Source organism: Hemitrygon akajei, chromosome 28 (genome assembly GCF_048418815.1).
Source record: "Hemitrygon akajei chromosome 28, sHemAka1.3, whole genome shotgun sequence".
Classification (NCBI taxonomy): domain Eukaryota; kingdom Metazoa; phylum Chordata; class Chondrichthyes; order Myliobatiformes; family Dasyatidae; genus Hemitrygon; species Hemitrygon akajei.
In genome coordinates this window covers 5,878,484-5,891,831 of record NC_133151.1, presented here as the reverse complement: position 1 = coordinate 5,891,831, position 13,348 = coordinate 5,878,484, and the positions used below count along the sequence as shown (strand labels likewise).

The following is a 13,348-nucleotide window of genomic DNA, read 5'->3' as shown; positions in this document are numbered from 1 at the left end:
CCCGGCCTGCTGAGTTCCTCCAGCGTTTTGTGCGTGCGTTGCTCTGGATTTCCAGCGCCCGCAGGCTTCTCGTGTTACGGGGGGGGTGGGGACATAGAAACATAGAAAATAGATGCAGGAGTAGGCCCTTCGGCCCTTCGAGCCTGCACCGCCATTCAGTATGATCATGGCTGATCATCCAACTCAGAACCCTGTACCTGCTTTCTCTCCATACCCCCTGATCCCTTTAGCCACAAGGGCCATATCTAACTCCCTCTTAAATATAGCCAATGAACCGGCCTCAACTGTTTCCTGTGGCAGAGAATTCCACAGATTACAGGGAAGTACAGAGCAGATAAACGATAGAGATACACAAGACTTCAGTCGGACTGCAACTGGAGTTCCGGTTGCCTGGTTACAGGAAGGACGTGGGGATTGTGGAGGAGGCTGAGAGAGGTTACCGACACGCTGCCTAGATCGGAGGGTATGAGATGAAAGGAGAAGATGGACGTACTGCGGCTGCTTCGCTGGAGATATGGTGCATTGTCGTCGGCTCTGCCCGCGGCCACAAGATCCTGTCCGTTGATCCTGTTTACAGTCACTGTCCTACAGATCCGCGCAGTCTGCCTGCAGGAAACAGAATCTCAGGGCTGTTACGTGCTGACATGGACATACTCTGATGATGTATGTACATACTATTTATTACAAATTACTATCATTCGTACATTCAGACGGAGACGCAACGGGAAGATCTGGACTCCCCGTGTAGGTGAACGATGTAAGAAATAGACGATTCAATTCAATAACGAGTTTTTACTTCGAACTTTGAAGGAACCGCAGAGAAGTCGCGGACACATCGTGGAAACCAGCCTCCCCTCCATGGACTCTGCCTGCACTTCTCACCGTCTCAGTGAAGCAGCCGGTGTAATCAAAGACCCCCGCCCAGCCCGGACAATCTCCCTTCTCCCCTCCCGTTGGGCAGAAGATACAAAAACCTGAAAGCTCGTCCCACCAGGCCCAGGGACAGATCCTACCCCGCTGGAAACATCTCTCCACATCCACTCTATCTGTGTTCAAGTTTTAAACAGCCCTCTTGCACAGTAAGTTGGACTCCAGACCTCACAACCTACTTCGTTACAAACTTGCACTGCCATCACGTAACCGCACCGGACTTTCTCGGTCGCTATCACACACTACTCTGCATTCTGTTATCGTTTTCCCTTGTTCGACCTCGATGCGCTGTGTAACGATCTGTAGGAAGAGTATCTACAAGCTGTGCAGTTTCTCTAGTACAACATTGTGGGCCGAAGGGCCTGTAACGTGCCGTAGATTTCATTTGACAGTAATAAACCAAGTCCGGTTGCGATTGTATCAATGTCTCTCTCCGGTGCATCTTCCTGAGGGCTTCAGTGCCCGTATAACGCCACTCCGTGATGGCGGACTATCGGGGAGACGGAATCTTTGAACCTTCGGGCACGGGGGCTTTCCCTCGCCGTTTCGCTGGTCGGGCGACCGACGAGCTCGGCTCAGAGCGACCTGTAGGCGCCGACGGTGACGTCGAAGAGGCCGGGGTTGTGGAACTGCCCGCGCCCGTCCAGCAGGTAGTACAGGCGGTGCCCCCGGACCTTGAGGGGGACGAACGAGGCCACTTGGCGGCGGTGCGCCATGCAGGAGAGGTCGCGGAGGGGCGCCCGGAAGGAGTGTCTGCTCCCCAGCAGCCCGTGGCTGGTGATGGTGACTTCCTGGCCTCCCCGGTGGAGCACGACGCCGCAGACGGACCGACGGGAGAACGCGGAGCCTGCCGCGAGGATCAGGCACCCTAAAGGAGAAAGAGAACCATGGGACAAAGTGATCACTACAACTGTAGTAACTGGCGTTAACCATCCAGCCCCTCACCTCGTACCACCCCATGGATCCAGCCATTAAACCACATAACAACCGAGGAAAGGCTTGGGATCCTCTCCACATCCACTCTATCTGTGTCCTCTGGTCCTAGACTCCCCCACTACAGGAAACATCCTCTCCACATCCACTCTATCTGTGTCCTCTGGTCCTAGATCCCCCACTATAGGAAACATCCTCTCCACATCCACTCTATCTGTGTCCTCTGGTCCTAGACTCCCCCACTATAGGAAACATCCTCTCCACATCCACTCTATCTGTGTCCTCTGGTCCTAGACTCCCCCACTATAGGAAACATCCTCTCCACATCCACTCTATCTGTGTCCTCTGGTCCTAGACTCCCCCACTACAGGAAACATCCTCTCCACATCCACTCTATCTGTGTCCTCTGATCCTAGACTCCCCCACTATAGGAAACATCCTCTCCACGTCCACTCTATCTGTGTCCTCTGGTCCTAGACTCCCCCACTATAGGAAACATCCTCTCCACATCCACTCTATCTGTGTCCTTTGGTCCTAGACTCCCCCACTATAGGAAACATCCTCTCCACATCCACTCTATCTGTGTCCTTTGGTCCTAGACTCCCCCACTATAGGAAACATCCTCTCCACATCCACTCCATCTGTGTCCTCTGGTCCTAGACTCCCCCACTATAGGAAACATCCTCTCCACATCCACTCCATCTGTGCCCTCTGGTCCTAGACTCCCCCACTATAGGAAACATCCTCTCCACATCCACTCTATCTGTGTCCTTTGGTCCTAGACTCCCCCACTATAGGAAACATCCTCTCCACATCCACTCTATCTGTGTCCTCTGGTCCTAGACTCCCCCACTATAGGAAACATCCTCTCCACATCCACTCTATCTGTGTCCTCTGGTCCTAGACTCCCCCACTATAGGAAACATCCTCTCCACATCCACTCTATCTGTGTCCTCTGGTCCTAGACTCCCCCACTATAGGAAACATCCTCTCCACATCCACTCTATCTGTGTCCTCTGGTCCTAGACTCCCCCACTACAGGAAACATCCTCTCCACATCCACTCTATCTGTGTCCTCTGATCCTAGACTCCCCCACTATAGGAAACATCCTCTCCACGTCCACTCTATCTGTGCCCTCTGGTCCTAGACTCCCCCACTTGAGGAAACATCCTCTCCACATCCACTCCATCTGTGTCCTCTGGTCCTAGACTCCTCCACTATAGGAAACATCCTCTCCACATCCACTCCATCTGTGTCCTCTGGTCCTAGACTCCCCCACTATAGGAAACATCCTCTCCACATCCACTCCATCTGTGTCCTCTGGTCCTAGACTCCCCCACTATAGGAAACATCCTCTCCACATCCACTCTATCTGTGTCCTCTGGTCCTTGACTCCCCCACTATAGGAAACATTCTCTCCACATCCACTCTATCTGTGTCCTCTGGTCCTAGACTCCCCCACTATAGGAAACATCCTCTCCACATCCACTCCATCTGTGTCCTCTGGTCCTAGACTCCCCCACTATAGGGAACATCCTCTCCACATCCACTCTATATGTGTCCTCTGGTCCTTGACTCCCCCACTATAGGAAACATCCTCTCCACATCCACTCTATCTGTGTCCTCTGGTCCCAGACTCCCCCACTATAGGAAACATCCTCTCCACACCCACTGTATCTGTGTCCTCTGGTCCCAGGCTCCCCCACTGTAGGGAACATCCTCGCCACATCTACTCTATCTAGGCCTTTCAATATTCTCCTCAATTCCTTCAAGTAGGGGCCCACAGAATCTGAACTCTCCTCACATTTTAACCCTTTCACTCCTGGGATCATTCTAGCAAACCCCCTCTGGACCGTCTCCAACGCCAGCACATCCTTTCTCAGGCAAGGGGCCCAAAACTTCTCACAATACTCCAAGTGCGGTCTGACCAACGCCTTATGAAGCCTCAATATTACATCCCTTTCTGGTTTTAGAACACAGGAGCAGGCCATTCAGCCCACAATGTTGTGCTGGACCAGCAAAAAAGTATAAAAACACCCAAGCACTAATCCCTCCTCCCTACACCATGTCCACATCCCTCCAACTTCCTCACATCCATGTGTCTGTCCAAACGTCTCTTAAAAGCCTCCAATATATTTGCCTCTACCACTATTCTGGGAATCCACCACTTCTTGAGTAAAAAAAGTTACCCCTCACATCCCCCTTTGAACCTACCCCCCCCTTTTACCTTCAAAGCATACCCTCTGGTGTTAAGACATTTCAACCCTGGGAACAGATACTCCCTGTCCACTCTCACACAATCTTACAAATCTCCATCAGATCTCCCCTCAGCCTCCGACACTCCAGAGAAAACAACCCAAGTTTGTCCAGCCTCTCGTGACAGCACGCGCCCTCTAAACCAGGCAGCATCCTGGTAAAACCTCTTCTGCACCCCCTCTGAAACCTCAACGTCCCTCCTATAGTGGGGGCGACCTCAACCGTGCACAATACTCCAGAGCAATCACAAGGAAATCTGCAGATGCTGGAAATTCAAACACCAACACACACAAAATGCTGGTGGAACGCAGCAGGCCAGGCAGCGTCTATAGGGAGGAGCGCTGTCGATGTTTCGGGGAGATCTCCCAGTGGCCACCCATTTTAATTCCACGTCCCATTCCCATTCTGATATGTCTATCCATGGCCTCCTCTACTGTCAAGATGAAGCCACACTCAGGTTGGAGGAACAACACCTTATATACCGGCTGGGTAGCCTCCAACCTGATGGCATGAACATTGACTTCTCTAACTTCTGTTAATGCCCCTCCTCCCCTTCTAGCTCCATCCCTGATATATTTAGATTTTTCCCCCTCCCTTTTCTTTCTCTCTCTCTCTGCCCATCACTCTTTGCCTGTTCTCCATCTCCCTCTGGTGCTCCCCTCCCCCTTTCCTTCTCCCTAGGCCTCCCGTCCCATGATCCTTCCCCTTCTCCAGCTCTGTATCACTTTCGCCGATCACCTCTCCAGCTCTTAGCTTCACCCCACCCCCTGCGGTCTTCTCCTATCCTTTCGCAATTCCCCCTCCCCCCACTACTTTCAAATCTCTTACTATCTTTCCTTTCGGTTAGTCCTGATGAAGGGTCTCGGCCCGAAATGTCAACAGCGCTTCTCCCTATAGACGCCGCCCGGCCTGCTGTGTTCCACCAGCATTTTGTGTGTGTTGCAGATTTCCTCGTGTTTGCGTTTTCCACACTTTCGAGGACTCCACAGCTCACGTTCTCGACGTTATTTTTCGGTTTTTTTTTGCTGTGTATTTGCACAGCTTGTCTTTTGCACACTGGCTGTTTGCTGGGCCTCCTGTGTGGCTTCTCGTTGATTCTATTGTGGTTCTACTGTGAATGCCCGCAGGAAAATGGCTTTTACCTGGTGACATACACGGGCTTTGATAATAAATCTACTTTGAACTTGGGAGAGGCGCAGGAAACACACACAAAATGCTGGAGGAAGTCAAAGTAAAATTCAAACTTCAAAGTAAAATTTATTATCAGAGTACGGACAAGTCACCACATACAACCCCGAGATTCATTTTCCTGCGGGCATCCTCAGCAAATCTATAGAATAGTAACTGTAAACAGGATCAATGGACAACAAACTGTGCAAATGCAAATCTAAATAGATAGCAATAAATAACGAGAACATGAGATAGAGAGTCCTTAAAGTGAGATCACTGGTTGTGGGAACATCTCAATGGATTGGGCAAGTGAGTGAAATTATCCCTTTTTGCTCAAGAGCCTGATGGTTGATGGGGTAGTAACTGTTCCTGAACCTGGTGGTGCGAGTCCTGAGGCTCCTGTACCTTCTACCTGATGGTTGAGGGGTAGTAACTGTTCCTGAACCTGGTGGTGCGAGTCCTGAGGCTCCTGTACCTTCTACCTGATGGTTGAGGGGTAGTAACTGTTCCTGAACCTGGTGGTGTGAGTCCTGAGGCTCCTGTACCTCCTTCCTGATGGTTGAGAGGTAGTAACTGTTCCTGAACCTGGTGGTGCGAGTCCTGAGGCTCCTGTACCTCCTTCCTGATGGTTGAGGGGTAGTAACTGTTCCTGAACCTGGTGGTGCGAGTCCTGAGGCTCCTGTACCTTCTACCTGATGGCAGCAGTGAGAAGAGAGCACGGCCTGGGTGGCGGGGATCTCTGCTTTCCTACGACAGCGTTTCATGTAGAGGTGCTCGATGGTTGGGACGGCTTTACCCGTGATGGACTGGGCCGAATCCACTGCCTTTTGTAGGATTTTCCCCTCAAAGGCATCGGTGTTCCCGTACCAGGCCGTGACGCAGCCACTTCCCACCGCACATCTATAGCCGTTTTGCCAAGGTTTTCGATGACGTGCCGAATCTCTGCAGACCCCCGAGGAAGAAGAGGCACTGTCGTGCTTTCTTCGCGATTGTATTTATACAATGAGTCCAGGACAGGTCCTCTGACATAGAGGCACCCAGGAGTTTAAAAGTTACTGGCAGCATCTATGGAAAGGAATAAACAGTTGCTGCTCTCAAACTGAGGTCCTCCATCAGGACTGTCTGACTCGCTGAGCTCCGCCAGCATTTTCTACATCGTCCTGATCTTGTACCTTGTAGTCTACCCCCACTGCACTTTCCCTGTAGCTGTTACACTCTAGAATTAGTTTACCTCACTCTGCCACAGTGCACTGTGGAATGCACAGCACGCAAGCTTTTCACATACAAGATTACTCCATTCCGATCCGGGGAACCCCAGTTCGATCAGTGGGGCACAAGACTTACCTACAGTCAGGCAGGAGGCGGTGAAGCCGTATCTCCACTTGTCCGAGCCCAGGTTCAGGGAGATCCCGCCGATCTTCGGCAGCCCCTCTGCCCGATCGCCCACCAGCACCGTCTCCTCGTAGCCCGTGTCCCTGAGGGAGGTGAAGGCAAAGTGGGCCAGGTAGGCCCAGAAGAGGGCCTGGGCGCCGCAGAAGAGGCCCAGCAGGCGGAAGAAGTGGGGCCTGTGGTTCTGGAAGAGCGTAACGTCCCGGGGCAGGTCGGTGCTCACCGGCCTAGTCCGCGGCTGACTTGGCCAGCGGTGGTAACTCCTCACCGGGCCGAGGGGGGTGAGGGGGGCCCGGAGCTGGCAGCCAGCGCCCCACTGGGGCCACCCTCTCACCGCAGTGGTGCGGCCAGGACCCGGGGTGACCGGTGGCAGGCTGCCCCCTCCCATCATAGGGCTCCCCGACACACTGACCGCTGACCCTGCCCCGCCACACCCCTGTGACCCCGTCCTGAGGCAGAGCGCTGGCCCCGCCCCACAACTGCCCATCAGCCCTGTCCCAAGAGTGACCACTGGCCCAGGGTCAGTCCCTGTCCCAAAACATCCCAGATTACCCACTGATCCTGGCCCGAGACTGACCAGTGCTCCCGTCCTCAGACTGACCACTGGCCCTGACCCGAGTCTGCCCAGTGCCAGACACCACATTGCCCCTCTCCCCACACCCCCCCGCAGCCGAGCCCCTGGGCTCTCACCCCCTGCCCCTGATGGCCCTCTCCCCGCGGCCGCAATGCCTCCCTCCCGGACCGACGCGCCGTGTCCGCGGCCTCCTCCGCTGCCGCGTTCTCCCGCCCAGCCTGGGCCTCTCCTGCCGGGAGCCGCCGGCTCCCAGCTCCAGCTCCGCCCCCAGGCCGCCGGCTCGGGGGAGATCCGGCACAGCCCGGCCATCGATCAGCCGGTCAGTCTCAGGACAGGTCCAGACCGGTGGGCCCCACCGCAACCTCCACTTAAACGGGCCAGCGGGCGGCCTGACGAGCGCCCTGACGAGCGCCCCCTAGCGGCCAGAGGCGGAACTCCACCCGGGATGCCCCCTGGTGCACAGGATGATCCCACAGAGCCTGGCCTGTAACACAGGGAAAAGCCTTTATTCACTATTCCCGATCGGTTGCTTCCCCTCGTAGTTTTGGGTTAAAATGGCGGCACACAGCGACCTCTCCGGCTCCCAGTAATTGTGCTCATTTTAAATTCTTCCATACTGGTTCAACGTTTCTCACAAGTAACCCCACTCACCTTCTCTGCAAGATCTGCCACCTCTCATGTGCTCCCCGCCCAAGAATTTCCATCCCTCTCTCTAATGCTCCAGCTCTCAGGATCCCTGTCCCTGTTTTACTCATCTCCCCGGATCTCGGCCCCTCTTCTTGACCTGTCACATCTCTCTGTTTATCCCCCCTCAAAACTTACAGCCACTCCGTTGCCTTTTGTTTGCCTCCCTTTCAAGGATTTCTACCCCTCTCTATTGCCCATTTACCCTGGATCTCTGCCCCTCTGTTGCCCCACTTCCCAGGATATCTGCCCCTCTCCGTTGCCCTTTTCCCCAGGCGCTCCACCTCCTGGGGAAAATGCCCCTCTCCATAAGACCTTTACCCCTCTGTTGCCCTGTATGTTGCCCCTCTTCCCAGGATCTCTGTCCCTCTCTCTCTCTGCCCCCAGAATCTCTGCCTCCCTATTCTCCCTATCTCCCTCTCTCTGTTTCTCTTCCTGGGATCACTCCCCTCTCTATTGCCCCCTCTCCCTCCATTTCCCCTCTCCAGAGGATCTTGGCCCCTCCCCCTTGTTGTCTCTCCCCCCCCCCCCCGGGACCACTACCCTCTCGTCAGGTGGCCATCCCCATGCCCTCTGTAAAGCAGAACCCACGACCCAGTCCATTGCCAGAAGAGAGGAGGGTTGGGATGGAGGGCGCTTGGGGAGGGAGGCTCCAGACCTTCAGGACTCAGGAGACCGGGCAGCCTCCAAGGTTCTGAGCAGGGAAGAAGTGGTAGAAAGACTTGACCAGAGCTGTGGGGCAGGGGGAAATGTACCGCCATCTTGAATCCCTTGGGTATTTGGGGGCTACAGGATCGGAAAGGATCCCTGAGAAATTTCACAGGAATAATCATGGGAATGACAGTATTAATGCACTGTATTTGATGTCTCTGCAGTTTAGAAGGGGGAATCTCACTGAAACCTCTCAGACTTTGAAAGGGTGGACGTGGAGAGGATGTTTCCAATAGTGTGGTGGGTGGGGGGGGGGGGAGTCTAGGACCAGAGAGCACAGCCTCAGGATTGAAGGGCGTCCCTTTGTAACAAAGGTGAGGAGGAGTTTCTTCAGCTGGCAAATATGCGGAATGCATTGCAGCGGACGGCTGTGGAGGCCAGGCTATTGGGTATAATTAAAATGGAGGCTGGTTTCTGAAGATGGAGGTTGAACTGGACCCACCCAGTGTCTTTTCTCTTAGGCTTACCCAGATGTATTATTAATGCACAACAAAGCAGAGAAAGAATGATGCACCATCAATAACTCACTCTGAGACGTAAGAAGCGAGATATCGGCTTTTATTGACTGGAAGAATGAACAACACTACATCCTGGAGAATGAGGCCGGGCTCAGGCCTCAGTCGCCTTTATACAGGGGTCTGTGGGAGGAGCCACAGGAGCAGTTCAGACAAGTATATGTAGTTCACCACAAAGAAACTGAAATTCGTGGAAGTGTTAGTTCTGCCTCTACAACGGCAAAAATGGCCCCTCTGGTTCGTGATAAAGTGCTTGCAAAGACCGAGAAAGCATTAAGTGCGTGGCTAGAGGACATGTCACGGAAGCACATCCCTGTCGATGGCAAAATCATGCGTGTAAAAGCACTTAGCCTCTATGAGCGCTACTGTGAGGGGGTTGAGGAGAGCGAGAGGAGGGAGGTTAAGGCTAGTGAGGGATGGCTGGCTAGCTATGTAAAGCGCTACAGCCTCCAGAACTTGAAGATCAGGGGAGAATCGGCAAGGCAGATGTACCAAGCATCCTATTATCCATGATCGAAGCACACGCTTGAAGTCTCTCAGAAAAAACAAAACGTTGATCACGAACCATCAAAAGCTCATGCTATTGCTCTAAGTGTTGAAAACAGCCAGTGAAGATGCTCTTGGAATATTCTGTGACACCATGAACGCTTCACATCTAAAGGCAACTTGTTCAATGTTACGTTCTGCGTATTATTTAGCTCAGAATGACAGGCCACACTCTGATCACTTTGGCTTATTGGAACTTCAAACAAAATGGTATTGACACTGGAATTGTATTGACATTCCTGCACTGGTGCTACGGAGATAATTAATCACACGGCCATTAATATGAAAAAGAAAATCCGCCAGCAGATCAAGCAGATTAATGGCAAATTTTCTGTTCTCATTGATGAATCAATAAGCCTGAGCATTAAGACCGCCCTAATAGTTTATTTGAAATGTGAAAGTGATAAGGAAGGTGATCCCCATTTTATGTTTCTAGATTTTATTGAACTGCCTGATCCAAAAGTTGAAACTATTGCTAAGCGTCTATTGAACTGTCTCAATAACCATGGGTTTGATGACTCTTACTTGATACAGAACCAAGTAGCATTTGCTAGTGATGGGGCCGGCGTAATGCTTGGTGTCAAACCTGGTGTTGCTACAATCCTCGAGGAACGTTACCCTGATGCGATAATTTGGCACTGTGTCTTAATCACGGATTAGAGCTCGCCGCAGGTGATTCGGCGAGAGGGGTTCATGGAATAAACCATTTTCAATCATTTATGGACAAATTGTAGATCACCGCTAGATCAAGCGGAACTGTCCGAATGCGCCTCTCAACTGGAACAACAAATTTGCAAAACGGGCCGTGTTCTGGGCACCGGGGAGGGTAGCTAGCTCGCTTCGAACAGTTTCAGCAGTGCGGCAAAATTATGAAGCACGGTGTTTCCATTTTGAAAAAGCAGCGAAGGCTGAAACAAGATCTGGGGCGGGGGGGGGGGTGACAGATAAACCTATGAAGGTCTGTTGAGAAGACTCTTCCGAACAGGTTCTATTGGACTTATCTCTAACATACGACACATTGCATGAACTTGGTTCACTGTCAGAGTGTTTACAGAAACGAAACTACCAGGGTTGTTTATGCAGACAAGCTGATCCAACGGAGCATAAAATCACTGCATGGACTGAAAGGGCAAGCTGGTACAAAAACTCTAGAAGCTCGAGAGGCAGTTGAAAAAGGGAAGTTTGGAGAAATTACCTTAACGAGCAACAACAAAATTGTCTCCATTAATTATCTACAGTTTCTTACTACTCTTATAAACAAATTGCAGCACTTTATGTTCACGGCAACATCCTTGACAGGTTCTCAAGCTTCTAAACCTCAAAGTATGTATAAATCCCTGCGAGATGAAAGGTGTGTCCTCGATAAAGATAACTGGCCTGCTGAAATACCGCCTAATTATGGAGAAGCCGCAATATCATCTCTCTGTTAGCGGTTTAAGCTTTCTTCTTCCTCTGTCATAAACGCCTTCAGAGATTATGTGGAGGATGGTGGACGCCACATCCCCCAAGATTTAAGCCCATTACTGAGCTCTGCACAAGTTTTTCCTATTAGGACTGCTGAGCGTGAGAGAGGATTCAGGCACATGAACTTGATTAATAACAACGACGCGCTCAAGAATTCTCATAAATCGTGTATCAACACTTATGTTTGTTAAACTACACGGACCTCCTTTAGTTCAGTGGAATCCTGAGCTGTACGTCACATTATGGCTGCGGTACCACAGATCAGCAGATGACACCAAGACAAGAGTTGCTTCACATATTACACCTGACCCTTTCGTGGAAATTATTGTGAAACTTCTCATTGGTGGCATTTGGTTAGTAGGTAATTACTTTTTAAATTGGTAAAATACATGATTACCGTCTTTTTCTTTACTTGCTTGATAATTATGTTTTATGATAATTAGTGAGCGCAACCGTGCAATACTTTTTCATATTATTAAATTAAGTATTATATATTTTGTTGTACCAGTTAGACACTGAAATGTAGTGATAGGCGATAACCTTGTTAATGTCTTAACTATCACTATATTTCTGTGGAGCTCTGAATTAATATTTCAAGTTAAGAAAGCTTATGGGGTGTTAGCTTTCATAGTCGAGGGATAAGAGTCGCAGGGTAATGATGCAGCTGTATAAAACTTTGGTTAGGCCACACTTGAGTGCTGTGTCCAATTCTGGTCGCCCTCACTATAGGAAGGATGTAGAAGCATTGGAAAGGTACAGAGGAGATTTACCCAGGATGCTGCCTGGTTTAGAGAGTATGGATTATGATCAGAGATTAAGGGAGCTAGGGCTTTACTCTTTGGAGAGAAGGAGGATGAGAGGAGACATGATAGAGGTGTACAAGATATTAAGAGGAATAGACAGAGTGGACAGCCAGCGCCTCTCCCCAGGGCACCACTGCTCAGTACAAGAGGACATGGCTTTAAGGTAAGGGAGGGAAGTTCAAGGGGGATATTAGAGGGAGGTTTTTCACTCAGAGAGTGGTTGTGCGTGGAATGCACTGCCCTGAGTCAGTGGTGGAGGCAGATACACTAGTGAAGTTTAAGGGACTACTAGACAGGTATATGGAGGAATTGTAAGGTGGGGGAGGGGGTTATATGGGAGGCAGTGTTTGAGGGTCAGCACAACATTGTGGGCCGAAGGGCCTGTAATGTGGCTGTACTATTCTCTATGCTCTATGTAACATATTTCTTTCATCTTGGTTTAGTGCTTGACATTCTAAGAAGCCCTGTTCATATGTCACACACCCCAATTTGTGCACCTGCTCATTACACAAATGGGGCAAGGAAGTTGCCCAGGTCATGAAATGAGCAGGTACACAAATTGGGTGTGACATATATATATAGACAGAGGATTTAGGAAATGGCAAGCATTTTCTCAGCTCCGGCACCTAAAACATTAGCACTGCACCCCTGCGAGTAAGCAACATCCCCAGATACGTACAAAACTGCTCAGGTTCCTCCAGTATCTTTCGTGCGTCGCCTGGATTTCCAGCAACCCACGGCACCTCTTGTGTTTAACTCTCTGATCCTCTGGAGGAGCCCGACGTCTTTGTGGCCGAGTTGCAGACAATACAAAGATAGGCCGAGGGCCAGGCAGTGTCGAGGACGCAGGGAGTCTGCAGGAGGACTTGGACAGATTAGGAGAGCTGGCAAAGAGGGGGTGGCAGATGTGTTATTTCCTCAAAGAATTCCAGCAGATTGTCGGGTGAGAATTTCCCCTTAAGGAAGCCGTGCCGCCCTCAGCCTTTTTTAAAATCATGTGCCCCCAAGTTCCCCAAAACCTCATGCTTATAATGGGCTGGAACATCTTCCCAGCCAGAGGAGTCGGACCAACAGGCCCGTAACTTCTTTTCTTTTAACTTCATCTTTTCTTAAAGAATGTGTAAGTCTGGCAGTCTAATAGAAACCAGACTGAACATAGAACAGTACAGCCACAGGAACAGGCCCTTCGGCCCACAATGTTGTGCTGAACCGATTAAATTAGTGGTCAAATGGCCAATTAATCCCTTTTGCCTACACAATGTCCATTTTCCTCACATTCGTCTGTCTATCTAAAAGTCTCTAATGTATCTCCCTCTACCACCCACCCCAGGCACCCACCACTCTCTGCGTAAAAAACTTGCCCCTCCCATCT

The 13,348-nt window shown here is 51.0% G+C and overlaps 1 protein-coding gene across 1 annotated transcript; it reads right to left on the bottom strand.

The window, feature by feature from the left end:
- Window positions 1-777: 777 nt before the first annotated feature.
- Window positions 778-7,661, bottom strand: tmem223 (transmembrane protein 223). The gene is made up of 2 exons (XM_073031237.1): window positions 6,635-7,661; window positions 778-1,798 (listed from the first exon to the last, which is right to left on the bottom strand). The coding sequence occupies exons 1-2, from the start codon at window positions 7,560-7,562 to the stop codon at window positions 1,506-1,508; spliced, it is 1,221 nt and encodes a 406-aa protein (XP_072887338.1). The 5' UTR covers window positions 7,563-7,661; the 3' UTR covers window positions 778-1,505.
- Window positions 7,662-13,348: the final 5,687 nt, after the last annotated feature.

Coding starts and splice junctions, on each gene's coding strand:
- tmem223 (XM_073031237.1), bottom strand. CDS start 7,562: ATGGCCGGGCTGTGCCGGATCTCCCCCGAGCCGGCGGCCTGGGGGCGG. Junction 1,799..6,634: donor CGCCTCCTGCCTGACTGTAG/GTAAGTCTTGTG, acceptor TTTCTCCTTTAG/GGTGCCTGATCCTCGCGGCA.